General features: G+C 49.8%; 9 protein-coding genes across 9 annotated transcripts; 3 read left to right on the top strand and 6 right to left on the bottom strand.

Moving 5' to 3' along the window:
* Positions 1 to 3,325: 3,325 nt before the first annotated feature.
* K444DRAFT_518852 (uncharacterized protein) lies at positions 3,326 to 4,679 on the top strand (the record flags this gene model as incomplete). The annotated part of the gene is made up of 2 exons (XM_024873902.1): positions 3,326 to 4,217; positions 4,267 to 4,679. 2 exons carry the CDS (start codon positions 3,326 to 3,328, stop codon positions 4,677 to 4,679), a joined length of 1,305 nt encoding a protein of 434 aa, XP_024742624.1.
* A 3,099-nt stretch (positions 4,680 to 7,778) lies between these two features.
* Positions 7,779 to 9,893, bottom strand: K444DRAFT_553780 (vanillyl alcohol oxidase). The gene is made up of 6 exons (XM_024876627.1): positions 9,617 to 9,893; positions 9,399 to 9,554; positions 8,970 to 9,354; positions 8,840 to 8,924; positions 8,755 to 8,793; positions 7,779 to 8,708 (listed from the first exon to the last, which is right to left on the bottom strand). The coding sequence occupies exons 1-6, from the start codon at positions 9,879 to 9,881 to the stop codon at positions 7,830 to 7,832; spliced, it is 1,809 nt and encodes a 602-aa protein (XP_024742623.1). The 5' UTR covers positions 9,882 to 9,893; the 3' UTR covers positions 7,779 to 7,829.
* Positions 9,894 to 11,540: 1,647 nt separating this feature from the next.
* Positions 11,541 to 13,295, bottom strand: K444DRAFT_185595 (uncharacterized protein). Its single transcript, XM_024870877.1, has one exon. The coding sequence runs from the start codon at positions 12,955 to 12,957 to the stop codon at positions 11,710 to 11,712; it is 1,248 nt and encodes a 415-aa protein (XP_024742622.1). The 5' UTR covers positions 12,958 to 13,295; the 3' UTR covers positions 11,541 to 11,709.
* A 297-nt stretch (positions 13,296 to 13,592) lies between these two features.
* Positions 13,593 to 14,240, bottom strand: K444DRAFT_480167 (uncharacterized protein; the record flags this gene model as incomplete). Its single annotated transcript, XM_024872985.1, has 1 exon — positions 13,593 to 14,240. A coding segment is annotated over one exon (648 nt), but the record flags the coding sequence as incomplete, so codon positions are not given.
* A 3,697-nt stretch (positions 14,241 to 17,937) lies between these two features.
* Positions 17,938 to 18,273, top strand: K444DRAFT_519446 (uncharacterized protein; the record flags this gene model as incomplete). The annotated part of the gene is made up of 1 exon (XM_024873955.1): positions 17,938 to 18,273. One exon carries the CDS (start codon positions 17,938 to 17,940, stop codon positions 18,271 to 18,273), a length of 336 nt encoding a protein of 111 aa, XP_024742620.1.
* An 802-nt stretch (positions 18,274 to 19,075) lies between these two features.
* On the bottom strand, positions 19,076 to 20,193 carry K444DRAFT_608286 (uncharacterized protein). The gene is made up of 3 exons (XM_024879350.1): positions 19,925 to 20,193; positions 19,716 to 19,864; positions 19,076 to 19,607 (listed from the first exon to the last, which is right to left on the bottom strand). Exons 1-3 carry the CDS (start codon positions 19,979 to 19,981, stop codon positions 19,310 to 19,312), a joined length of 504 nt encoding a protein of 167 aa, XP_024742619.1. The 5' UTR covers positions 19,982 to 20,193; the 3' UTR covers positions 19,076 to 19,309.
* Positions 20,194 to 20,895: 702 nt separating this feature from the next.
* K444DRAFT_185531 (uncharacterized protein) lies at positions 20,896 to 22,875 on the top strand. The gene has a single exon (XM_024870876.1). The coding sequence runs from the start codon at positions 21,197 to 21,199 to the stop codon at positions 22,394 to 22,396; it is 1,200 nt and encodes a 399-aa protein (XP_024742618.1). The 5' UTR covers positions 20,896 to 21,196; the 3' UTR covers positions 22,397 to 22,875.
* Positions 22,599 to 23,333, bottom strand: K444DRAFT_518970 (uncharacterized protein; the record flags this gene model as incomplete). Its single annotated transcript, XM_024873913.1, has 1 exon — positions 22,599 to 23,333. The coding sequence occupies one exon, from the start codon at positions 23,331 to 23,333 to the stop codon at positions 22,599 to 22,601; it is 735 nt and encodes a 244-aa protein (XP_024742617.1).
* An 821-nt stretch (positions 23,334 to 24,154) lies between these two features.
* On the bottom strand, positions 24,155 to 25,512 carry K444DRAFT_185493 (NAD(P)-binding protein). Its single transcript, XM_024870875.1, has 2 exons — positions 25,293 to 25,512; positions 24,155 to 25,211 (listed from the first exon to the last, which is right to left on the bottom strand). Exon 2 carries the CDS (start codon positions 25,139 to 25,141, stop codon positions 24,236 to 24,238), a length of 906 nt encoding a protein of 301 aa, XP_024742616.1. The 5' UTR covers positions 25,142 to 25,211; positions 25,293 to 25,512; the 3' UTR covers positions 24,155 to 24,235.
* Positions 25,513 to 26,165: the final 653 nt, after the last annotated feature.

Genomic DNA, 26,165 nt, shown 5'->3' with positions numbered 1-26,165 from the left:
CCAATGACCCTCAACCCGCAGTTCAAAGGCTTCAAGAAGATTACTACATTCCTCGTTTAGATTTGCTTGATCTTGCCGTAGTCATCCAGGAGGCCTTTTGTGAAATGGCCTTACCAATCCGAAGCCACAGCAGATATTGAGGTCCAGGCTGCGATAATTTTACCTGTAAATTTCGGCCAATGCATTCTTCCTCCGATCTTGTACCTCGAGCGCAATATGTGTATTTCTTCTTATCGAGAAGATATCTTTCGAGGACAGGAATTTCTCAGTTTGTAGGGACGAGCCAGCCATTGATCAATTCCGGAAGGGATCTGGTCTGCCTCGTGCGAAAATTCATAGAGAATTTCAGAATTGTAAAATGCTGCTGCGTTTGCTCTGACAAATTGCCGGAGGTGTTTGGACGTTTGCATGATGTCAAGGAAGTCTGCAATCGGGACCTCCAACAAGATCATCAAGAGGACCTCAGGAGGAAGGCTTGTCAGATAGTTCTTCCTCTCGCGCAAGACAGCCTTTAGACTGTTCCCTGTAGATCACAAGCTTAAGAGGAGCGGAAGCGTTCTTCGAAGCCCAAGGATTCACGACCATTAGTGCATCCCGCTTCAGTAACGAGCCTCGTTTAGGCTTGATAGTTTTCAAAGATCTCAGGCCCATTTCTACAATATGAAAGTTTTGTGTTTATGTCCAGTGATTCCGTTGATTGGAGGAGAGCTGAGATGCGGATAAGATTGAGATTATTTTGAAGTGTTGGAGAAAGGTTGGGAGGCTCGCTGAATTCTGTTATCGAGCGTGGTTGAAAATTTACGACCTACTTATGCATTCACTACTCCATGATACAACATATCCGACCGCCCTCGGGCCTAGTTCCGTCCTCTCTCGAGTATTTGAGTGAACGAAATAATAAGCCTTATTCTGGATGTCAATTTTTGTGGCGCAAGGCGACGGTTTCGGATGATTTCGCTTGATTTATTTACTCAACCCCCTTATAAAACCTCGAGCCTTTTCAAGTTTAACAGCATTTCTATATGAAAGAAAACTCTCAACAATTATCAATAGGTATTGGGCCTCTCCATAATTTGGTTTGAAACACTTTTGGGTTCATCGAGCGGTTCAATACTTGAGGTGTTTGGAGCGAACTTTCCAACGAGGCAAAATATTTCAACTGCGGCTGCTAGTGATAGTGACCGATATTGCTGTAATTGAAAATACCATTTAAGGTGGATAATACTTTTGTCTATAGAACAAGCTGGTAATACCATCTTCGCCTGATTATAACAATTGATGGTGCAAACTCGCAACTTGACAATCAACAACAGACGCCGATCATAGCAGCACCACAACATTCCGAGCTGAGACATATTGCCGCTAGAGATCAACAACTGCCCGCAAACTCTCGAGTCCATGTCCAGCAATCAATGGTTCAGGAGCGAGGACGAATGACCCAGCCTTGAGAGAAGCGGGCCAGAAGTCCTCCTACACGATCTTGGCAATATAAGTGCCCTTGCAGAGGTAGCAAACACCTTCTTCAGCGCCAAAGCCTCCAGTAGGTTAGGAAATTCCCAAATGACAGTGGCCAAGAATTTGACACCTTCTATCTGCTTAACGACCCCCAGTTTTGGCGTCCAAGCAATGTCTCCTCTAATTGCGTCGAAGGCTCCGGCTGAGCGCTTACCCTTAAAGGCGTTATTAAAATCCGAAGCAGCTGTAGCACTACTGCAGTCAATGCACTCGCTCGCTCCGAAGTCCTTCACGAACTCGAAGTTCTTTCGTGACGCTGTGGTGATAACTTCATGGCCTGCATTGACAGTAAGCTGGATAGCATTGCTACTAACGCTGGATGCGCCACCCCATACTAGCAGAGTCTTACTAGTAGCGGTTGGACAGGTTCCGTGGGCAATTGGAGATTGAGGAACTCGGGGTTAATAGTGCATCAGCTCAGTTGAGACGCCCAGGCTCCGAACCACAGCATCCACCAACGACACTAGCAGCAACAGCCAGATCATAATTCCTTCTCCTATGCAACAATATATTTATAAACCAATTGTATTGCCAAGGGATGACCTCTGAAACTTGAATTTGCGCAGTTTACGAAAAGGATGTTCCTCCTATAAGCTTCTTCCTTCTCCCTCTATCTTTTTATTCAATTCTTTCAATTAACGGATACCAGTGCGCGTCGTGGAAACTAGCTACTGGTGAATCCGTACCAGATGTTGCAGTGTATACTTCGCTTCTCGTACATGTCCGGGAGGGATGGCGTATCTGTCTAGGGTGTTGCGGGGAATTGCTGGTACTACCCGTCCCGCAACCGCCACTTCAACCCCTCCGAAAACGGCGATCTCGTCCACTTCGAGTCTCCAGTTGCTGCTGTACCGCAGGTAACTGTTACCGTGATTGCACTCTGGTGAGGAGAGGTTTCAAGCGAGACGTGTAGTTGCTTAGGTTTTAGTGATGGCTGCTGCAATTGCCGCTTGAAGCTCATTTGTTATTATAAGATTTTTTTCGGGAGAAGCGTTTCTTACGTCTTCTAGAGCAGTCGACTCTTCATTAGTTGTCTCTCATACGCTTGAAGGAACTTCACCTTGCTCGTTTGATGATGGTCACGTGCATACATGGCGTTCATTCACGTGGAACTCCCTTCAATCCCCCTCAAATGCGACGAAAGAAGCCAGAGTGTATGATCATCATAAATGATACTCCTTTCAATGAATCCATCTATGTCCCGTCTGTTGTAGGTAGAAATGGTCATGTGCTGCTAACCGAAAAGGGGGTGTAGCGGTGGGGGTCAAACCATTCCCGCCGCACATTGATCATTTCCCGAGAACCCTCACAAACCAGACATCAAAACCGCACAAACGGCAGCACACACTCCTGACTCCTGCAGCACGCATGTGACTCAGTGTAGCAGCAATTTTAGTGCAGGAATCTCACCATGCAAGGCTACCCAACGTCTGTCCAATTGGGCTCGAATCCAGTCAGTGCACGCTGCACCAACGGTGAAGCGTCTCGCCAATTGGCCTTGTTCTGCCAACTGGCACCCGCCACGCATGCAGTTCGCCCGAGGCGCTTCTAATTTGGTGTCAACACAGCCGAGAGAAAAAAATTGTGGTTTCATTGTGAGTCTTCAATTTCACATCACTTCTCTTTCTTTCTCTCTTCACAAAAGTAATGATAATTCAGATGTGTATTCATATTTCCGCCGGTAGGTAGCGAGGGGTCGTGAAAGCTATGGCGAGAGGGCAGGCACTGACGGCGCTACAGTTCGATCACAGAGTTTTCCAGCCCCCCGGCCGAAGCTCGATGAAAAATGGCGACAGAAACCTTGATTTTCATGCCAAATGGCGATGTGACTCTTTCACTGACCCGCTACGTCCTGAAGGTGGATGAGAATTCATCCAGAAATCCTACAAACGTATCGAAACCACTTGATCAGAGGGCGCTTCACGATGATGGGAACCTTGAATCCGCGACAGACGTCGAGGCTGAACTTGAAGCACTCGCTGCGGCCGACGAAGAAAGTGTCCTCTTCTTTGCGCCCGATGCGCCTGAGATCCCAGACGGGCCAACATCTCCTCCACCACCTCGAGCAAGGTGGGGATCGAATGCTTCGTCGCGGCGCGACCGTTCCGAAAGCCCTCCTGCTTCATTCTGGGGCACCCTGAAGAGGCAGACTGCGAGGGTGGCTGCACCTGAACGTCCTCCGACCCCACTACCTGCAAAGAAGAGAGAGAGAATTATCCTGTCAAGCCACGAGGTTCACTGTGTCGTTTCCTCACGACATTTGATGCTCGCATCAAGGTATTTCCACACAATTTTGGGTGGGGATTTCCCTCAAGCAATGACCCTCCGAACAGGAGGGCATGTCGTGATCCCGCTCCAAGATGACCTCGACTCGATGATCATCCTACTCAACATCATTCATGGAGCAGGGAGGAAGGTTCCACGTCAAGTCAGCCTCGACGTTCTGAGCAAACTCGCAGTCCTGGTCAGCAAATTCGAGATGTTACCGACTGTAGAGTTCTTCTCGGATACTTGGATCGACAACCTGCAGAGAGGGGGACTACCCAAGGGCTATAATGAGAACGTGCTACCATTAGTGTTTGTATTTTGGGTTTTTGATAGACCGGATGAGTTCAGAGATATGACGAGGCTAGCGCAGCGTGAAAGCACCGAGAAGCTTGAGGATGATGTGGGGGATATGCCTATGTTGCATGGTATCATTGGTAAGTCTCAATCACATCGGCTTGAAGTGTCTGCTCTAACTTTCAACAGATGCGATCAAGCGGGACAGAGAATTTGCCATCGAGACCGCAATAACCGTTGTACAAGCTCTCATCGACAGGTATATGGCCGGCCAAGCCATCTGTGATAGTGCCCTGGACGACGAGCTCCGCTACGCCTGTGATTCTATGGTTTTGGGTTGTTTGATGTCAAGCTCTCGCAAAATCGGCATCTGGCCCAAACCTCTTGCACCTTTCAACGGCAAGAAATTCAGAGACCTTGTCAAAGCTATTCGAAGCATCAGGATCTTGGATGTTTGTAACAAGACGAGCAGTAGGAGATGGAACTCGCATGGGCCATCTCCTAATTGTCATGGGTTGGAGGACTCGATTGAAGCGTCGATGGAAAATATAGAGGCCGGGTTGGACGGCTTGAAGTTGGAGGATTATCCAAAGTTGAGGTAAGTCATTCTGGTGTCATATTCGGTCGAGCGGTGCTGACTCGAGTAGTGAGGATTACAGTTTGATACTCCAGGCATCTCTTCCAGAGCCCGAGCCTCTGGTTGAGGTTGAAAAGGAGCAATCAAAGCAGGACAACAACGAGAGTCTCCTCGTCTACATGAAAGAGGAGATCACAGAGCCGCCAAAGGAGGAGATTAGAGTCAACCGACTGGAATTCTCAGCGCCTTCTGCAAACCTCTCACCACGAATCGACTCCTCGAAAATGACGGAATATCCCAGACAAGAGGTCTCGGCACCATCACCTCGTTTCTCACCACACTTCGACTTGCCGAAGCGAGTAGAATCTCCCAAGCCAGAGGTCGTGGGAGCTTCACCTTTCTTTTCCGCACGCCTCGACTCTCAGAAAGCGGAGTCTTTCAAGCCAGAAGTCCCAGCTCCTTCTCCCTGTTTCACCCCACAAGTCGACACCCCGAAACCAATCGAGTCCATCAAACCAGAAGTCTCCGCACCTTCGCCTCGTTTCTGGACACCCTCATATGCCCCTAATGTTGCCGACGCCCCAAAACAGGAACTATCAGAAGCAACTTACTTCTACCCACGCAACGAAGGCCAAAAAGCAGAATCTCCCATCCAAGCACCTGCCCCTCGATTCTCTCCTGCCATCGATTATGTTCAAATGGCAGCACATCCAAGACAGATATTCAATTCTCCATCGTCTCCACCGTTTGGAGCCCAACAAGCAGAATCTCCCATCCAAGCACCAACACCTCGCTTCTCACCATCCATCACCCCCCCTCTAGTTGCACAATCACCCCCAGCCTCCGAACAACAACCAGCCCCCTCCCCTCCAATCCTCGCACGCACAAACCCCTTCCGAACCTCCGAGCCTCAATCTCCCAAACCCGAATTTTCAGCATCACCTCGCTTCTCGCCTCAAGTCTCCACCCCACAGCCCCCATCTAACTCCAAGCCTAGATTAGAATCCCCGATAAACGGCTTCGGAGCTGCGCTGAAAGAGGATGCCAGGAACCGATCACGAGAAAGGGAAAAGGATGAGCCTGCGCAGGAAGGCGTGAAGGTATCGCCTTCGCCTGTCACGGGGGGGTACTCTCCATCGAAAGAGTTTCTGCAATCGAGGGTGGCAGTCACTCCGCGAACTAACACCCCTGGTGGGGAAGAGATGAAGCGGATGTCGACGAACTCTCCGCCCCCGGCGCAGAAATTCAAGATGTTGGCTAAGGAAAGAGGGTCAGATTCGGAGAGAGAGGCAGGGGAGAGGGCGCCGAGTGTGATCAGTAATTTGAGTATTGATGAGATGTTGATGGATATACCGCAGCCGCAGCCGCAATCCACGAAGGAAGCTAGGAAGACTGTTGTTGAGGTTAAAGGGAAGGAGCAGAAGGGCAATCCCAATGGAAATGGGAATGGGAATGGGAACTCGAATGTGAGCCAGACTACGACGGAAACGGAGGATGCGTGGACGCCACCGAAGACTTTCAAGATGAAGAAGAGTAAGAAGACATTTTCTACGAGGTATTGAGGGATGTTTTTTTCATGAGTTTACGAGCGAGTGAATGATGTTTCTATGGAGATGTTACGATAGGAGTTGGATGTTAGCATCTTAGGGAGTACTAGGTGGAAAAGTTGGATGGTTTCATTGTTTCCTTTTTACGACTTCACGAATGATGAACGAAGGATGATGTTACGACGTTACGGGGCAGAAAATATAGGCTTGGTGTATAGATAGTAGAGCATTTGTTACTGTTGCTAGTTACGTGAATCTTGACGTCTTTTATTGTACCTTCTTCTCCTGAAATACCCATGTAAGAGCGGCTTTGGGCTTGTGTCTGGTAAAAGTAAATCGCTTGATTTCCGAGTGCAGAGCTTATCGGGGACTATCTGGAGAACCTGTCTTGATGGCTGGGAGCTCATCTACGTTTTTTCCTTTTTTTTTTTTCAGAGAGGGGCGGAGGCTCGTAGGTATACTTGGGTTCCTACCGATCCGGCAAAAGTTGCGCAGACAGATACCCCCCATTAGAGACTCTACATAAGCCCCGTTTTATCCATTGTCGAATCTCCGAATGTGTACTTAATGCTATTTATTCGCATCAATTTTCCTCTATAGCCAAAAGTGGCGGCGTCGTCCACTAACTCATAGAGAATGGCTCCTCGCCTACGCACCGAAAACACCTTAAAACTTCACAACACCGAGTTGATTTGTGATCGTAATGGGAAAATGACATCCAAAGGAATAGCCTTAAGTGTTACTGAGACTATTGTGCAGGGAAATCTTTTCTTTGGGAAGGGTTTGAACTTTTGAAGTCTTTCGAGTGATCTTGATCTGTACGCTAGGGGGCCTGATGTCTCCTGGTGCCCTTTATTCCCCATACTTTATGCCGCGATCTCCGTAAAAGGGGAGAGGTAAGATGGCGTTTCTAGACTTTTGTTTTAATGCGCAGGACCTTTTTCCACCTCTTTGTCCCTCGATTTTCGCCGCGAAAAACTCTTTCAAAATGCACATACAAATCTAACAACTCTTCAATATCTGGATGCTCCTCTATATCAACGTTACTGATCCCGCATTTGAACTACACTGCGTCCCCAACCTCGTCGGCAAGATTATCGTTACGCCATAAAGTTATTCTATGCCATGATTATCGACCTGCTTGGCTTCCCTAATGGAACGAGTTGGCAAAACCGTAAACGCAACTGACACTGAGAAAGACATAATTGCAATGAGGATGACTGTGTAGGAAGGCCCAATTATGTTAGTTAGCAGGATAATTTCATGTTTACGCATACTTCGGTTGAGGATAGTCTGAATCTGGACTGGCTTGATACTGTGCAACTGTGGCAGTCGTTTTTTTTGGAGGAGGAGGAGGGGAATAAGATCATCACTTTGATACCTTGGGCGGTGAGTTAATCTGTATTTGGATCTTAAGGGCTGTCTAGTTAACTTAGTTGTAGAATAGGACGGGGACTCGGGTTGCGAACAGGCTGTTATTAGCGTGGCAGAAAATGCTTTGATGCTTCCTGCATGGCTGCTACCCGATTACTGCTAGCAAAATATCGATCATTGATAAAATATCCTTTAAGAATTTTCTGAACCATTCTCCCAGTCTCAGCTCTTTCAATATCAGTAGCAATGAACAATCACAACTTCGTGTTTTTAGACGGAGTTACTCCATTCCCTTCAGATCTCCCTCCACTGCTTTTCCCCATCTCCCATCCTCTCCCCCTATACCTCGCCGGCCAGATTCCAGATTTTCCCGGGGCCAATATCCCATTCGGATCCAAAGCATCCTTCAATCGCTCATTAAACTTCATCAGCGCCCCATCATTCCAACTATACGTGCCAGCCACTTGATCCATGAGAACCAAATGTGTTCTATACTCACCATACCCTTCCTTTGCCGCATCATCAATCATCTCTCTTAAACAATCATTTGCAGCCTTTCTCTTTACTGGATCGTTCTTGTCATAAACAATCTCGACGATGAGATGCATTTCGCGTAACCCCACACAGAATGCTGGCAGGAAGTCGATGCCAAACTCGTCATGCCGGCGTTTCCCCAAATTGAAAAGTTTCATGGCGTCTGCACCGCGAATTGGGGACACAGGGCTGAATGCAACGTGTGCACCGTTCGGAACCCAGTTTACCCATAGAAGTTCCACAAGATCTGGTACTCCAGCAGCGATTCTATCGCGAGACCAGAAATATTCATCTTCCGGTAAGGTCGAAGGGTCGATTTTCCGAGCTCCCGGAATTTTCTTGAATTCCTGGTCGATGATGTCGAGTTTGTATTTTCTGATGTGTGGAGGCCCGTAGGACATGCCGTAATAGAGCCAGGTATGGTCTCCGATGGGCATTTTTCGGAGCTGCTCCCGGACGATTTCTTCTGGAATAGGACCATCACCAGAGAAGTATTTAGTTCGTGGTAATCCCTTGACAGCTAGTGTTTGGATTGCATGTCTGACTTGGGCTACGTTTTCCAGGATATTCCCTATGCGAAGTGGTCGAATGATTTCAATCTATAAGCATGAGTTGGTTCTTTTGTTTTGGGAGAGTCTGACTTACAAGTGCTTCGAGATCTCCTTCTTTCTGGAATGCGTACATCTAGAACAGATTAGTAATGTCTCACGAAGCAATACACAAGACTTACAAAGCTTTCATATCCTCCTGGATTAGGCATCAAAGTCATTCCCATCTTCGTCACAATACCAAAGTTGGACTGTGAAAATATACCACTGACAAAATAAGAACTGTACACAATCATTTCGGGTGGTACTTACTCCGAGTAAGGACCAAATCCATAAGGAAAAGTCTGCCAAGTATTATTTCCAGGCAGCGCCCCCATCCCCGTCCTGATAACCTCTCCGGTAGGAAGCACGACCTCCAATCCTGAATGGCAAGCCCAATGATCACCATATGGCGTATATCCAACCCCTCGATCCAAGGTATTACCAATAACGGAACCACCTCCAAGATCTGGAGTATCGATCCACATATGGTCATACCCTTTAGCTTGAATAGCTTCATAAAGAGCATAGAATGAGACTCCTGGTTCGACAAGGCAGGTGTAGTCGTTTGGATTAATGTCTAAGATTTTATTCATTCTCTTTCCCAGGTCGATGACTACTGAGCCTCGGACTCTAGGTGCTGCCCCTCCGTAACCCACTGAAAGTGTTAGTTCGAGTTATGAGGTTGGTATGAGGGCTTACAGTTTCGTCCCATCGAGATGGGAAATATGGGGATTGAATACTTGTTTGCCCAGAGAACGATTCTCTGGACTTCCTCTGTGCTGCTTGGATACACGACTGCTGATGCAACTAGTTCTTCGTCGTCTAGGATGGGCATCATGTCGTGGGTATTGGGGTCTGGAGAGGTCTCAACACTTATCTAGCCATTCTCCAATTTTGAAAGACATGATAATACTTACGCTCCATATACCATCCATCAACGAGTGGCTTTTCATTGACTTCAACATTGTCAGTGCCAAGTTGGTCACCCAACTCATCTAGAGCTTTAATAAATGTTGATTTGTCGATTCCTTGTGGAATGGCAGGCAGTCTCTCCCTTGTCTTCGTTTCCTTTGTTCTTGTTTCATAAATCAACGCCTTAGCTCTCTGGGCCTTTTCGAGGAGATTTAGGGGAATGCCAGAGTGTTTCTCGGAGAGCAACGGGATATCAGATTTCGATGACATCTCAAATGCTATGACGAAAGAAAGATGGAGCTAGGGAGGCCGTTGTTGAAGATGGTTATAAAGGGTATAAAGTGATTGAATTGTCCTGATGTTTATATGGAAAGGGGTAAATCCGGAGAATAGAGGGGTAAATTTGTGGGGCTGGCCCCACGTTCTACCCCGCATGTTTTGCTAGCAGTGGCTGTGCAATACTTTCAAGGGGCAGAGAGTGTTTCTACATATTTTTTATATTAAATTTTTTTTTAAAAAAATATACTGCCTTGTGTTCGTATAGTTAATACCTCAATCAGGTTGCGAAGTAAAGCCAAGCCTATGTGGTGAGATCTGATGCCATTTCCCTGCGTACAATGCAGTTCCAGATATTGCCGATGCAGGTGCGGCTTTTGTATGTTCATCTATGCATGCGGTTGAGAATGCTCCTTGAAATGTTGTATATTTAAACTCTCTGCCCCAAACTAGTGATTTTATAATAAACGAACTCTGGCAGGACATCTCGCCATATATGTAGATGTACGCGAAGCCTTAACAGGTGCTCTTACGTTACCTCGCTAAACGTTACCTCGCTAAAGAAAAGGGGTGGAAGGCACAGGGAGTTTCTATTCAAACAAACTCCTTCATCGAGTCGTGTTACCTCAAAGAGATTTTCACTCTCGGAACTCAGAGCTCACTAAAAATTCAAGATTATGGTCTCTAACCAGACATATTATGCTTTGACTAGGTTAATTTGACTTTTGAACTCCTCTGAGCCTGGTTAGACACACTTCCAAAGTATTCAGACCAAAACGAGATTCTCTACTCGAGCTGTCCCAATCTTCTCGCTCCGCATCAATCCTCTGTCCATAACTCCATGAATATAAGTCTCCCCAATATAGATATGACGTCCTGAAGATGGGCCCCTAGGTCTCAGAGTATAGAGTACCTGAGCCCCAAGAAAGGCAAACATTGCGACCACCCGTTGCCACCCGTTGCAAGAATATAAGCACTGTTCGTCCTATCTTGAGCCGCGAGACTCGTGGCGTCCAGCTCCTCGGACGGATCGCTTAGCAAAAGGCTGAAGTCGACGGACCCACCCCTTTCGCAGGCTCGGCCACTCCATTCTCCCTTCAAGTCCATCACTTGTATCTTGTTTAAGGCTTGGGAGAATGTCTCGCATGTGAGATATTGTCTCTTGCTCAGGGATTCCCACTTTCGGGTCTTGTCTGCAATTGTTGCTGTAGTCATGGCTCTTGTTGGCATCACGTCCTTGATAGTATCACAACTGAGACCTTTGACATGTAGATTAGGTCCCCAAATCTCAACAACAAAGGAAGAATTCCCAGTTGCTTTGAACTCTGGACTTGTCGCTCATTGTTCTTCAAGCTCTGCAGCGCTCGCCTTTCATAGGGTGCTAGCGTCCTTTCTGGGATGTATTTCCCATTGTAGAGGATTTTGTGGATTGGAAAGTATTTCGTAGGTTCATACCGGTTTGGCACCCATGAAGCTGGTGGCATCACATGACATAGTATCGGACGTTCTTTTACAACATCAAAGCGTACTGCTGAAACGAGCCAAGGACGAAGCTAACGTGAGTTGAATTTAAACAGGGGTCTTGAAAAGATGGGGGGGAGGAAGATGCACAAATGATACAATCAGGCTTCATGCAAAGTCCCTGCTACGGCGTGAGACTATTCTTACAAATGTACTCCCTGCAAAGAAGATCTGATAGTCTATTCTGCCGCCGCTAGGATTTACTCCGCCATGAAACACCTCTCGACCCCCTGCTACAGCAATGACAACAGTTGTAAACATTCACCAGGTACATGGACTCCCTTTCTTAGGCATTGGCTTCTCACTTCTCCAGCTTGACGAAAGTCAACTTCGGATTCTTGGACCACCAATACCGAGCGAATATATTATCGTAATCAGGCTTGGGTGCTCCCATAATCTGCTTAGCGCATTCTTCTTCCGTCTTCAAGTCTCGAACCACGGCCTGTTCATTTTCGGCATAAGTTTCCGCATCTTCGATCGCTTCCGAGGCCTGTTCGAACGAAGAATCTCCAGTCTCTGAATGGAAAGCCGTGTCTAGCAGCCTCTGGGGCGTAAGTTGAGTCTCGTGATGCTCGAGCAGCAGGATTTCCTCCAGCAGTGGACAGTCTTCTGCAAGATCGGCGAAGTGACATTTCCACCTAAGGGACTCGTCATCGTAATTTCTCGTAGAGAGAGGCTGCGGATTGTGCAGCTCGAAAGCGATTCTTTGAGCGGGCATCAGCCAAAGCGGAAATCTCAGGGTAGCGATACAAAGACAGTCATCGTTCCGCTCTAACTGTACGTTATTGACGTCGTCGATGATGTTCCAGTCGCAAAAGTTGCGGGATGGGGCAAGGTAGATGATATCAACATCGTAGTTTATGAAAACTCCAAAATCTGGGATGCGTACATTTCGAGGGCGTTGGGCGCGGGCTCTGACGACATGCCTACCTCTTGGGCAGATGTGTATGGAGAGGCGGTACAATTTGCGAGTTTCCTTGCGTGACTCTCGACAAACAGAGAGGGGAGCAGGAGCTTTGCCTCCTCCCGGGACGAAGCTGACAATTCTCGGGAATGTTGTAAATTGCCAAACGCGAAGTCTTAGCTCAGGCGGGAGTCTCGGAAAGAATGTGAATTTGGAAGGTTGTTGATGTATCAGGTCCCCATCGTAATTGGCCCCAAAGTTATTCGGTTGAGCTTGTGCAGACGAAGTGATCAAATCTTCTATCTTCTCAAGTTGTGCTGTCCTGGGGAAATTGGAGCTCGAAAGGCGAGGTGGCGATTCTTTAGATCCTTGGTTCTCCACATGGAAGAAGGTGTAGGTGATGGAGGTCTGAGTACCAGGGAACAGTTGCTCGAGGATTGGGGTCTTGATGTGGGGCACTGCACTAGAATTGACAGATCTAAGTGGACCGTATCGATCCTTGGTAAGCTCCGCAATGCTGACAGAGTGAGATGGTTGGAGTTGAAGAGCTGTTGCTTCACGATCTTGGTCTCCGTTGCTTGATGTGGTACCAAAGTTCAAGGGCGGAAGGCAAGGTGAAGAACCCTCGCGATATTGGCAATCCATTCCGGCCTTGGCGATCAAGTGAAACGACGCGTCTTGATATGGGCGATGGCACTCGACGCTGCGCTGTATTCGGGCCCTCCAAAATGACGAGATACTGCTTCGTGATGTTCCTTCTGGGCGGAAGATTTCGTCAAGAAAATGTGGGAAGATTACAGCATTGACGAAGCCACTGTCATACAAGCCACGAGTTGGAGCTCAATGAGCACCAGCCCGATTGCTGGCGGTTCTGCGTTGTGTTGGTGGATTGATGAAGTTGCGGATTTGGGGTCAAATTTTGGCGATACTAGGATTGCAATTGATCGTGGTCACCTGACCGGATCTCGAGGCTAGGCATCTAACAAGAGGCTTTAATAAGACGAAGTTTAAAAAAATTGGCCAACTTGACGCTGACATCATTTGCTTAAGAGAGAGGCCATGGTGTTCTCTCAAGCAGCAGCAGCAGCAGCATGTCTATCGACGTACATTCTGCCGTACAGCAATGCTGTTCCCAAAGCAGCAGGTACCCCCATCACGACACAGCCTCCCATACATCTATGGTAATCACAGATGCAACGTCAGATATCCCCAACACCGTATGCATCCATGTGTGTTTGATGTCCTTTCCATATGGCCCTCCCAGTGGCACGTCAACCCGCAATCCCCTCCCTCCCTACCTTCTCCCAAAACCTCCTCAAACCTAGCACCTTCGCCCTCGCCGGGGCCTCTCTAATCTCGACCCTGCGTCCCCACCGTGGCTGCTCTTTAGTATCCTTCCTCGCAAACCTCCTCGCCATCCTCCTAACCTCAACTTTCTCTTCCCCTCCCCCCCGTATCTCACTCCCCTTCCTCCTCCACTCCTCAACCCACCCCCTCAAAAAATCCCTCACACGTTCCCTTTCCACCCTCCTCTTTGTCTCTACAAGTCCCGGCGCCAGCCCGCCTTTCCCTCCCTTATGGTAGCACTCCCCCGGCAGCACTCCCCACCCAACAAGCTCCTCCACGCTCGGCCGACTCCCCAACTTCCTATTCAACTTGATCCCCACCAACTTCCGCCCCAGATTCCTCGCCACCATCGTAGTCCGCGTGACATAGATCGACCTGTTCATGAGATCCGCCAGGCGTGGACGCAGCGGGATGTCGTGGTTCAGGATCGCAGAAGCGCGGGCGAGGCGGAAAGAGTGCAGCAGCGGATCGAGGGTTAGGTGCCGGAAAAGGTGCGAGGTCCGCGAGAGGGGGAGGAGATCGGGGATGTCGAGGTAGGTGAGGATGTGCAGGAGGAGTTCGGAGGGGAGGTGGGGAAGAGAGGGTGGGGCGGGTTGCGGTGGGGGCTGCGGCGGGGTCGTTGTGGTTGGTTGCGGAAGAGACTGGGTTGGGTTTGACATCGTGATAGGATGGGATGTGATGGCGTTTAGATGGGCATGGCGTTGGTGCGTTTGTGGTGTTGAGCTGGCTTGCGAGAGAGAAAGAGAGAGAGGGAGTTGGGTTGCAAGGAGGAGGGATGAGGTGTCGTTGCCCCCTTAGTGGGGTCTAGAGCTTCGCGTATCGCCAATTGAGACATTTGACGAACGAGCAAACTGCACTGAAACAGTTGATCACAACATAACAAAAATAATTCTTTATTCATTTCCATTACTATAGTCCGGTACAGGGTCAGAAAAAGTCGTCGTTCTCTAAACTCGAATCCAGTTCTGATATTTCATCATTGCTTTCATCCCAAGTCACGTGTACCCCCTGATTGGGGCCCAACGACGTGCTCAATGCGAAAACCTACCCACCAGCCTCACCTCAGATTTCCTCAGGCACAATGCAAGGTAATCGCCCCTCTTTCTTCAACAAATCCGACACTGCGGTCACCTCATGACACGAATCTGCAATCCATGCCCCCCCCGGCAGCCCAACACGGTGGCCGTCCCCAACGCGTCCACATCTTCGAGCCTCAAAACACCACCCCCTTTTCATTGGCTCCGCAACTTCAAGGCTGGCCGAGCTTCTGGCCTCGCCAACTCACTCACCTTCTTCACTCAGCGCGCAGGCGAGCGGACAACGCAGACCAACCACCCGTCGCAATCGGCGGCCGTGCTACTTACCAGCCCTGCCTTCGCACATGGTCATGGTATGAGTGAGGCCTTGCTCTGCTCGCCATGGCACCGCGTCGGCGCGCTCAGGTCCGTCAGCTCGCATCGGCGAACTTGTAAAGTCTACCTGCAGGCCTGGCCCCTGGACGTAGTAGCTCTGTTGCTTGCTTGTTGCTGCCGCCGCTGCTGCTGCTACTGCTGCTGCTGATGTATGCCGGCCACTTCGGCGGCGGCCAACGGTACCCTGCGGGGTCAGGCCAGCACTCGCGGTTTGCACAAGTGGGCACACTCTCTGAGTGCGATGTGCGTCAAAACGGGGCCTCTGGACCTGCCAAATCACGCTGCAGACCAGCCCCCTCGCATCCTGCTGTTGACACCACTCGCCCCATCTCGGTCAGCGGGACACCTGTCGGCTCTGTCACGCCTCTCCCGAGAGGCATCTCCCAATCAGGAGCCCGTACCGCCAAATCGTGGTGCAGCCTTACACTCTATTATTTTCACCGGGTTGTCTTGGCATGCCATTGGGTGGAGGCGTGAGCCTGGTAGGAGGAGCTTCCGTCCCTCCCGCGCACCTAATCAATCATGTGTTTGAATAAGGACCCGACGGTCGGGAACACAGCGACGACAGTTTTAGACGTCAAAGTTGAATCCTGAGCGCTGTTTTTTGTCACGATGTTTGCTATTCTCCGCAGTCAGGTGTTTGGGGCTCTGCAAAATCTTGTTGATCGGTCTGTGCCTCGCTAGGTCGCGAGGCAGGTCTTGTTTACCTCAAACTTGCCACTGCAGCCGTGGAAATGGGGCCAAAATGTGTGTAAACATCGGCTAAGGGCAATTCCTCCTGCCTCCAACATATGGCCTGCTTTGCATCAGGCAACATCACCGTGCTTCAGAACTTGCCGACGCTAACTAGCCTGTCGTAACATCCATCGTATGGAGGAAGCCCTCACCGTCGGTCTGGGGTCAATTTCCTGAGCCCTTGATCCAAGTCGATCTCAGCCCGGTCTGCCCGGGCTCAGTCTCGAATGCACGTTCTCTCCTCTATCAGCCTGCGGTGGTGTGCGTGACGAAACTTGCATTTCTCTGCACATCTTTTGCCACAATAGAACGGTCGCCGTCATAAAGGTCGAGGCCGTTGATTAAGCAATAGGAGAGCGAGAAAGTGATCACCGGGCGTTCAGTAGCACCAAGAATGACACGAGCATAGCCACCAAGTGCGTCAGGGCTGATAGGCAAGAGTTTTGATCTCCAACTCGGATACCGAAAACATTACTGGCTTATATGACAGAAATAAAGTTTTGTGATGAGAAATTTTGTCATACTGAACCGACTGCATGTAACCCAAGCCTTAAAACTCTTCAAATAAGACATCAAGGTAAGAGAACCAAGGTGAGCATGCCACGTGGAAATGGGGTCCCATTGGGGAGCTTCATTCTAACACCTTGCCGATAAAGAGATGGTCTCGTAGGTAAGGACAACCGTCACAAGTGGCAAGGCGGTGCAGAGATCTGCAGAAGAGCCTTTCGAGCTCGTGTTGGTTCTCATGCAGAGTGATGGCGTTCCGGAAGCCATCATGAACAACACATCAATCTTATCCTTGTCCAATGTTGAGACTGGTGAGGGGTATGGAATCGTATGATGCTGAAGGGACTCTTCACCAACGCATGCAGGCGACGTGGGTTGCAGAAGATCAATCTCTTTCTCGATCGTGCTTAGCAGTCAGCAGACATTAAGATGACATCGGCCACAGGGAGACTGAATGAAACCAATAGCAGATAGCACTTGCAATATCTGAACAGTACGATCGAAAGATCGAATCGAAGCAAACTCCAATGGCATGTGATGATTCGATGGTCGGGCAGCTGGCAACCGTTTCACATCCCAATATCAGGGATATAGAATCCACCAGAAGCCCTAATAAGTCCACTTGCAGACTCTTGCCACGGTGTTCCCGGGACCCAGGACAACAGCGGCCCGGCTTCATCCCAAGAGGTCCCGGTTGGCTAACACAAAGTCCATTGAGGCATTTCTTTGAAGATCTTGAGAAGGACCCCTCCACAATAATCACGGCTGGGGGCCGGTATGGGGCCTTGGTGTTGTCCCGTGGCCTTCATCAAGCGCGAGGGCCACCAGGCCTGGTCTGTGGTCCTCCACTTATCAACGGAACTAACGGTGGCGTTCCAGAAAAGCAGGGAGAGCATGCATCGACAGCTAATAACGTGAGTCCTAAGTTCTGCGGACTGCATGTGCCTAAAGCATGCATGGGCCTCGATTGATGGCGGAATTTTGATGTGTTGGCGGTTTCCACATGGAGTTGCCACCCTATCAACACAATTGTCATTATCCAGCATGGCCGACATCTCCAAGCAAGGTGATGGCCGTAGGAGTGCGACAGAACTCGAGGGGCGGGCAAGCATTTGATAGGACTGCCAATGTTGTGATGGACCACATGGAGCTTCGTGCCTAACATGGATGGATGTGTCTTTGAAAACGAAGTGCATGCGTAGCTTGTTTGTTGACTGAAGTTGACGAAGGTGGATGCAGGCATACGTCGGGGAGGGTAGTTCGAGCGGGGTTGAACGCGTCGAGTCGCTGAGAGCATCGTCGATGTTGATCTCGGACCGTATCGTCTCGAGGCATAAATAGCCGTCGAAATTCCTCCCTCTGACATGATCTTTCCAGCAGCAGCAGCAGCAATAAGCCACCCTCATCCACTCAAACTTCCAATTTTGCTTCCATCTCGCACATCCATACCCTCAAGGCATACCAAAAGCTTCCAAGTCCTTCCAAGACTTCATCACTCAAACATCATCCATCAAAGTACCATCCACCCACAACCAGTAAGTTGTCCACGGAAGGTGACGCCAAGTTTCATGTGAGACCTTGCTTTGAGACCAGGCTGACAGTTGTCCGTCAACAGATCGTCATCATGTGCTTCTATGACGCCAACGAGATGGCCTGCCAGTGCTGGAAATGGGGACATTTCCGACAACACTGTGCCAAAGAATACCGTACTGGTGAAACCTGCGGCATGAAACTGGTCATGAACCGCTACAAACTAGCGGAGAAGTGCAAGATCTGCACCAAGATCGACACCAAGGAGAGATCCATCCGCAAGGAGGAAGACAGAATTCGCCGCTGGAGGAAGGAACATGGCCGCACCGCTTCCATTGCCAAGGCTGAAGAAGATATCTACGCCTATCAATGTGACATTCAGAGGCTCTTGCACGAACGCGAGGTGAAGAGAGGCAACTTGGCCTGGTAAGTGCCCAGTAAACTGCGCCGAAGGAGCCAGTAATGATGCTGATTGTGCTTCAGAAGAACGCCAAGACAAAAAGCCGATGGCGGTTGAACATTGGCGAATGTTTCATGCTTTCATTTGTTGCAGTACTTCATTTCTTCCTTGTCTTTCATTTATGGTGGGCTTTGGGTCTGTTGCGGCGCCGGGAGGCAGGGAACGGCTCGGGACGAGTAGGATAATGACATCCAGTCGAGGTAGTGGTAGTGTAGCGATGAAACGACCTGAAATATTTCCGACAGCTCCATGTGACTCGTGAGACCGGATGCCATCAATCGATCCAGTAAGAACGTCCCCCAACAGGGTCGGTGTGAGCAGACCAATATTCCCGGGCGCTAATCCCTCAGTCCAGCGGCTGTGGGAGATTGTCGTCGCGAAGGATAGTGCGAGGATCTTGGATACGAGATGGGAACATCGGACGAGATTCTGCCATCGCGAGATAAGCAAATATAACCTAAGTTGGAAGAGGATGTGGGAGGGAGGAGGTGATGATGCTGATGTTTTGGCTCAATATGCGGCTAAGCGCCCACGACCGTCCAGCGAAGACCAGGACAAGGTATACCCCGACTGCCTGTAGATGTGAGCACTGGCAGTGATATGTACGGAATGACTTGGTGAAGACTTGAGTTGCATCGGAGAGGGACGCAGGAAAGGCTCTGCTCTTTATGAGCCAGGTCTGAGGAGACATCGATCAAGTGGAATTTGCGAACGTGGCTACTGCTCAATGGACCTTGTCAAAGCCTGACTGCAAGGCAGGAGAGCAATGTGATAGGCTCTGGCGAACGACTCAGCAGCCAGTGAGCAAGCGTTTTTGACAAAAGGGAATGTTTGAAGGATACAGCGCATAGTCAATCACGCTTAGCTGGTCCAGTCAAATCCTAATATTCATCTGTCCATCCTGAAGGTGCGGCGAAGGTCTGGTCGTCGTCGAGGATATTGTGACAACCATACGACGCCAAACGCCGTGGAACACAAACATGCTCGCAGGAATAGATTACCATGTTCACTCCATGGCCAAATCCCCGTCTGCAAATCCTCCCAGCAGCGGCCCTATGCCTTCTGACTTGACAGGCGTGAATGTCTTCATTTCCTCCACTTCATCATCTTCCGATAACCATCCATCGGAGGCGTCTTGTGTGTTCTTGGCAGGGAATTGATTGGGTCCGGTTGGCGCTTCGTTTGTAGACATCTTTGCGAGAACGTCCTGGTAGTGTAGCAGTCTGGCATCCTGAGCAGGAAACACGGTGCTTGAGGGCGGTGGCGCGGCCTGGGGAACCATAGCAAAGATATCGACCAAGTGACTGCGAGGGACGAATTAGCTGTCGAGTCCTTGTTTACGGTAGGGGCAGCTGGGAATGCGCGAGTTTCGGGCTGCCGTCCCAAGCAGCATCTTGGGCACCAAATCTTACTTAGACGTTTGCATCACGACCTTCTGCAGGGCCTCCGTCTCTCGCTGAACCTCTTGTGGATCTGCTTGTACGATTCCGACATTTTGGTCTCCGAAGCTGCCGTAGTGATTTCCGTGGGGGTCGTCGAAAAGTAATCGAGACTGCTCGTCCTGTGATACAACAACTTGTCAGTCCACCGCCGTGGCTCCAAATTGACAGATGCCACTTGCCTCGTCAGATAGATCGCGACTCTGGCCTCGGCCAAGGCAGGAAGAACAGGCGCCCATGATGGCGCAGAGGAATATCGAAAGAGGGCGCTGTGCGACACGGGCTGGCCAGCTCACTAGACACTCGCACTCGGCGATCCTGGTCCCCTCAGGCCGTCATGGAGGAGAGACAGACAATGGGGCAGGGGCAAAGGAGTGGAATATCTGCAATCAGAACGCAAGGTAAAAAGACGCAAAGGGATGCAGAAACATGGTGAGTGAGGTTGGCGAGCAATTGTTGTGGTGATGCTCGCAAGTGCCGCCCATTCCTTTTTAGGCGGCGCCAAAAGCGGAAAGGTCGAAACGACTTCTTAGCCTCGCGTCACTGACAACATCTCCATCTCCTCGCACATCCACCTCCCTTGACGACGCGAGGTATTGCCATGCAACTAGCCCCCTTTCAATTTGATTCCTCTGAGTTCAGGCCATGATTTGGAACTGTTTTAGAGGAGAGGGCGGCTGCAAGAAGTTTGTGTGTGCACTCGCACTCCAAGCCTGATTGGAGGGCCCAAATTTCTTCAAGAGCTTTCCACACATCAATAACCCCTGAGCATTGGCTGAGACTTCTAGACAAACCCCTCCGTTGGCACTTGCTTCTTGCAATCCAACCTGCAGCATCGTTTCCGGGGACATTATTGCAAAACGCTCAAGATGGAGGGTTGTGATTATCACGTGATGACATTCATCTTTCTCGAGTCGGCCCCTAGCCGGAACTGTTTACTACCCTGACCGTTATCGCGTCTTCTGCTTGGCATATCCAACTCATTTGATGTGCCATTTCACGTTAAATCCTGCTGGGTAGCAGCTCCTACCAGCTGTACCGTCCCCCTTTACCCCTTGCTCCGTCGATCTTGGCACACATCAAGACAACCCCTCTGGTCTCAGGAGGCGTGGTGGTGGTATATTTCTTATTCACTCTACCTATATTTCTCCGCAAGGCAGAAGTGCTGATCCAGAAGTTATTGGGAGCATTCTTCTGTCTGCAAGGCCCGACAATATATCGTAGAGGGTATTATACCCTTCCCCTGCGAGAGCCTCCTACCTCCATCCAAGATGCAGTCTTATAAGTAGTGGCCGCAATCGTTGCTACAATCGCATCAGCAAAGAGTCGGGTCATTCGCATCATCACATCCATTCTCTACCTTCAGGCGGTCTTCGTTCTCTGTCCGCCGCAGCTCTTCGGTATTCCTGACAATCATAATACATATCTCTCTCAATAACTATATCCTATCCATAATGTCCCCTTGTATCCGAACGTTGGCGCTCGCTGCCATGGCATTTTCGCCATTTGCAGCAGCGTGGCCCAAAACATGCCCTGCCTCTTGCGTGATGACTGTCACCTCAACAGCCAGGGAAACTGCTCCTTGCTCTGTTCTCTCCTCAGCTTCAGCCACTTCAGCCATGGAGACCTCGAGTCCTACATCTATTTCCTCCAATCGGCACCACAGCCATTACCACCATCACAATTCTACTGTCTCATGGTCCATGAATTCGACCGCCACGGCAGCCGCCTCATCGAACATGATTCCGACTAGCTCAGCAGCCGTAACATCGGCGAGCTCAGCCGAGCAGACGAGCAGCTCCCTTTCATCTCACCACCGCCGTCATCACAACCACACAACCTCCCTGAACGCCGCCCCCACAACTCCGGGAGCGGCTCTACCCACCCCCATCCCTGCATCACCACTCATGGATTGCCAGCCCGATAACTGCCTTCGCCACTTTATCCGCCACCCAGATGTGAGTGGATTCTGTGCAACTTACACTACCGAACTCAACACTGCGACTACCGGACTTCCCGACTTGGTATCCCAATGCCAGAGCGATCCGACTCGCATCTCCTCCGCCTGCTCTTGTGTAGCAACCGGCGTTCCCACCTCTACTCCCACTCCGCCAATCCTCGATTGCCAGCATGACAACTGCCTCCGCCATTTCATCCGCCATCCAGAAGCGACTGGCTTCTGTGCCACGTATACCACCGGGCTCAATACCGCAACTACTGGACTCCCTGACTTGGTTTCCCAATGCCACAACGATCCAACCCGCATCTCTTCAGCCTGCTCTTGCGTCGTGACCGGAACTTCCTCCCCAACCTCCTCACCAGGCGCTCAAACAACAGCTACCAACGATGGCTCTCTCACCACTACAACTCCCTCCGGCCCAGCTCAAACATCCTCCTCGAGCGAATCTGCCATCTGCACTGTCACGACGGAGACCTCAATTGTGACCATTTCTGTCGTGACAACTATCACTCTGGATGACCCTTCCACAAGCTCTGCGATTTCTGGAGCAATGACATCTGAAGCAGCCCCAACTTATTTCACGACGACAACTACGACGGAATCAGCAGCCGCTTCAAGTTCAAGCGAAATGGCAGCTTCGCCATCAAGCGAGATGGGGCATCGACACAGACATGGACACCCTGGTGGGCGTTAGTTCCACAGACTTCGTGACCCAAGTGCAATCTAGGAGAGTAATGAGTAGTTCTGGATTCTACGCATGATTTGGATGATAGGAGGTAGTGTTTCCCATATCTGTACGAGCAGCTTTATAATACAATCAAAATATGTTTACGGCAATTTTCCCATTCTCCTCATTTCCCTCCTTCCTCCATAACCAAAAGAAAGCTCGCCACACATCACATCAACCCAATCGTAACATCACCCTTAACCCGCGCATAAAGATCCACCTCCACCTCCAAATCCAGCTCAATTTTGATACTCATCGCACTCGGCTTAGCATCCTTCTTCACCGGCCGATCCTTGATCCTAGACTCGCGGATCGCGTAGGTTCTGTACCCTTCCGCTCGTGGGCCGTAGGGATTGTCAGACTGGAGTTGCTGATTTTGCTGTGGTTGTTGCTGTTGCTGTTGCTGTTGTTGCTGGACAATGGGAAGGGCTTGCTGAGTTTGGTCGAGGTATTGCGGCTTGGGTTGGGCTTGTCGTTGAGGTTGAGTCTGAACTGGGCGCGGCTGCTGCTTTACCAAAGGCTGAGGCTCACGCTGCTGCTGCTGCACCAATGGCCCTTGCTCTCTCGGCCGTGCCTTCGTTCCAGCTTGCAGTTGGCCCTGCCCTTGGACCTGGCCCTGTGCTTGAATCGGGCCAGCTGCAAGTTGGCCCTGCGATTGATGTTGGCCCTGGGCTTGCAGCTGGCCTTGGCCTTGCTCTTGAGATTGAACTTGCCGTTGAGACTGAGACACCCCGTTGACTTCAGGCTGCAGCTCCGCCTCTTGCTGTCTCAATGACTCTCTCTGCTTTCGCACTTCCTCTTTTCTTGCCGCGTTCTTGTCAACAGGTTGTTCTTGCCTCGTCTGCACCGCGGTCTCGGGCTCAGGTTCTGCTCCAGAGGGAAGTCCGGTCTGGTTTCTGGTCATGGGAGGCTGCTCTTTTGACTGCACTTCAAGCTCGGTCTCGGCATCGGAATCAGGTTCCTGCAACTCGGCCTCTTCTTCGGGCTGTGCGTGAACTTCGTCATTACTTTGATGCTTGAAATTGCCATTTTCCTTGGGCGTTCCAATATCGACACCGGAATCGCGCTTCGCTTGATTTTCAGTCTTCTGATTAGTTTTTTCCGGGGCTTTGGCGCGCTCCTGGGATTTGCTGTTGCCGTTCACGGAAGGCTTCTCGGGCTCAGAAGTTTCGGCTTCAGGCTCGTCCTCAAATTCGGATTCTGCGTCAATCTCATCTTCTTCTGGGGCTTGGGTTTGATCTTTGTTGTGGATATCTACAATGTGCTTCTCGGCGGTCGCATCTTCGACTTCTGGCTCGGATTCTTCTTCGTATTCAACTTCGGAATGATTGTCGACCTCCTCGTCTGACGCCTCTGCTTCCGCCTTTCTTCCTTGGTTGGTACTACATCAAAATAAGCATTCGCATCGAAATTCTGAGTCCAGTTCTATCAACTTACTTGTTAGACATGTTGAGACAGTGGAAATTGCGGGAAATCAGAATTGTTTTCGTGAAGATAGATTGTTAAAGGACAAACTATAGATTGTGTATTGTTTTATGGTCGAAATCACTGATGATATCCACGGTGACGATGCGTTTAATACCTGTATATTTGGTGGTACGCGATGACGTTGTGGGCTGCAGGGGGTCGAAAACAAGGATTTCTTCCCCGACTGATCGTCGATTCTTCGGGGATTAAGCGAGCTCAGGGGCACAACTCTAGAGTGTCAGGCCACCAGTGCTCCCAGGGCAAGAAAAAGAAAACACCACAACTTAAGAAATAAATACAGAGATTTGGTATAAAACAAATCTACGATTCAATACATAACTAGAACTGAATTGTGTCAACCCATTGTGTGACGGTCGCCGGCTCCAATCGTTCCTTCAACCAAGGCAAGTCTGCGCCGTATGGCCTCTCATCAATGAATCGGAACATGGTGTTCAAATCCTTCACTAACCAGATCATCAAAATGGTAAACCATTCAAAGGTCACTGGCACCCCTTTGCCAGTTTTCCTCTTGAAAATTAAGTCAATCTCCTGGAAGCTCAACTCCTCACTCGCAACAGAAAGTGCTTCATTGCGAATGCCAGTCTTATCAGGCCTAACAAGACCCTCAACAGCCCACCTCCCAATATCCGTCGTCGTAGCAACCTGCATCCTTTTCCCCTTCATCCAAACCTTCCATCCCGTCATGCAAAGCTTGCCCGGAAAGCCCCAGTGCGCATTATCAGCGAACCAAGTCGGACGAATGATCGTGTAACCCATTCCCTTCTGGGTAGCAACACTCTTGAGATGCTGCTCGATGTAGAACTTGTCTGAAAACGTCTTGCAGTACGACGGGTCTGCGTCGCTGAGTTTCCTGCCCCCGCGGTCGACGGATGAGTAGACGAAATATGCAGCGCCGTGAGTTGCCGCGGCGTCGATGAAGCCTTTTGCGTCGGAGAGCTCGGTGGGCCCGTGGGCTTGCGCGAGGAAGACGGCTGTTTGAGAGAGGATGTGATTTCCTAGCTGCTCAAAGAGTGCGTGAGGGGTATTCAAGTCGCCGGCAACGATGTTGATGCCAGGCCATTTGGAGATTAGGCGTTGACACGAGGCTCCGGCTGCATCACGGGTTATGGCCCATACACGATTGGGATCGATTTCAAAGTCGGAATGGGTGAGGAGAGCACTGACGACAGCTCCGCCTTGACGACCAGTGGCGCCAGCGATGAGGAAATGCTGGGGAGTTGACATTGGTCACGCTGTCGAAGCGTTGCTGAGAAAGAAAAACAAATCTCGCAATATCTTTCACAGAATGAATGCCCTGTCCCATTCAGTACAGTATTGTCTTGAATGGAATGAATTTTCGAATTTAAGATGTAAGCGCTTCTGGATGTATAAATACCTGTACGTGGAATGTGACCCGCTTGATGTGTATAATCTTTGGACACTTTGATGTCAAAAGACATTCCGGAACGCTCCGAACCTCCGCTCCGAGCAGTTCAAATGCAAGCACTTTGTCAGGTTCCAGATTTGGTCCGCAATGCTTGATAATGTTTTGTCTCGAAAAGTGCGCTTATCTCCGCCTCGGGGTATTCGGGGTATTCGGCGAATTCAAGAGACAAGCTGTCTTCAACTCCTCGATTCTGCAAGACCCCTAGCCATAGGAGTGGCTGGGAAAATTTGGTAGGGCTGTGTTTCGTTGGTAGAAACTTGTAGTTGTGTCTCGAGGAATTAAATGGCAGCCTAGCTGCCGATCATTCATAGTTCAGGTGTTCAATGTAAAGGTTGGGTAAGGCATACACCAGCTTTGAGAATTGCGCCCGGATATGAGACCCCCCAAACCTGCAATGGTCTAAGCCAACACTTCAAAATATCAAAGCCCACAACAGTCGCCATGACTTGAAATAATTGTTTACTTATTATTTACGCATTCCAATTCTGTCATTTGCCTCGCTTTCTCATTATATAAAGTGTCTATTTTGACTTTTTGAAGTGTTCCTTGGATTCTGATTGAAATGAGCGACATGCTCCTGGCAGCAGACTGCGATAATGGTCGGATAAACAACTTTCCAACAGCGCCATAACTGGTCGAAAAATGCGGCTTCCCGGGCATCTGATAGCCTGTAAAGTGCGGTGACGTGGAGCCAACGGTGAAGATACTCAGAAGAAATAGGCAGAAGTGAACCATGTACCAGGTTGACGAATTACCGGTCAAACACACGTCACGTAGGAACAGAGAGATTTCAAGAATTATAATTAATTCCTGAAGAGAAGC

The sequence above is a fragment of the Hyaloscypha bicolor genome (genome assembly GCF_002865645.1).
Source record: "Hyaloscypha bicolor E unplaced genomic scaffold K444scaffold_16, whole genome shotgun sequence".
Taxonomy (NCBI): domain Eukaryota; kingdom Fungi; phylum Ascomycota; class Leotiomycetes; order Helotiales; family Hyaloscyphaceae; genus Hyaloscypha; species Hyaloscypha bicolor.
Note: the sequence above shows the minus strand (reverse complement) of the source record. Positions and strands in the feature narration are given on the sequence as shown.

What these genes read in the sequence shown, in the direction of transcription:
- K444DRAFT_553780 (XM_024876627.1), bottom strand. Translation starts at nt 9,881, where the DNA reads ATGTCATCGAAATCTGATATCCCGTTGCTCTCCGAGAAACACTCTGGC. An exon ending in CAGGAGGATATGAAAGCTTT is followed by an intron (nt 8,794 to 8,839) that starts GTAAGTCTTGTG and finishes AATCTGTTCTAG; the next exon opens with ATGTACGCATTCCAGAAAGA. An exon ending in AAGGAGATCTCGAAGCACTT is followed by an intron (nt 8,709 to 8,754) that starts GTAAGTCAGACT and finishes TCATGCTTATAG; the next exon opens with ATTGAAATCATTCGACCACT.
- K444DRAFT_185595 (XM_024870877.1), bottom strand. Translation starts at nt 12,957, where the DNA reads ATGGATTGCCAATATCGCGAGGGTTCTTCACCTTGCCTTCCGCCCTTG.
- K444DRAFT_608286 (XM_024879350.1), bottom strand. Translation starts at nt 19,981, where the DNA reads ATGGGCGCCTGTTCTTCCTGCCTTGGCCGAGGCCAGAGTCGCGATCTA. An exon ending in GTCGCGATCTATCTGACGAG is followed by an intron (nt 19,865 to 19,924) that starts GCAAGTGGCATC and finishes GTTGTATCACAG; the next exon opens with GACGAGCAGTCTCGATTACT. An exon ending in GTCGTGATGCAAACGTCTAA is followed by an intron (nt 19,608 to 19,715) that starts GTAAGATTTGGT and finishes CGTCCCTCGCAG; the next exon opens with TCACTTGGTCGATATCTTTG.
- K444DRAFT_185531 (XM_024870876.1), top strand. Translation starts at nt 21,197, where the DNA reads ATGTCCCCTTGTATCCGAACGTTGGCGCTCGCTGCCATGGCATTTTCG.
- K444DRAFT_185493 (XM_024870875.1), bottom strand. Translation starts at nt 25,141, where the DNA reads ATGTCAACTCCCCAGCATTTCCTCATCGCTGGCGCCACTGGTCGTCAA.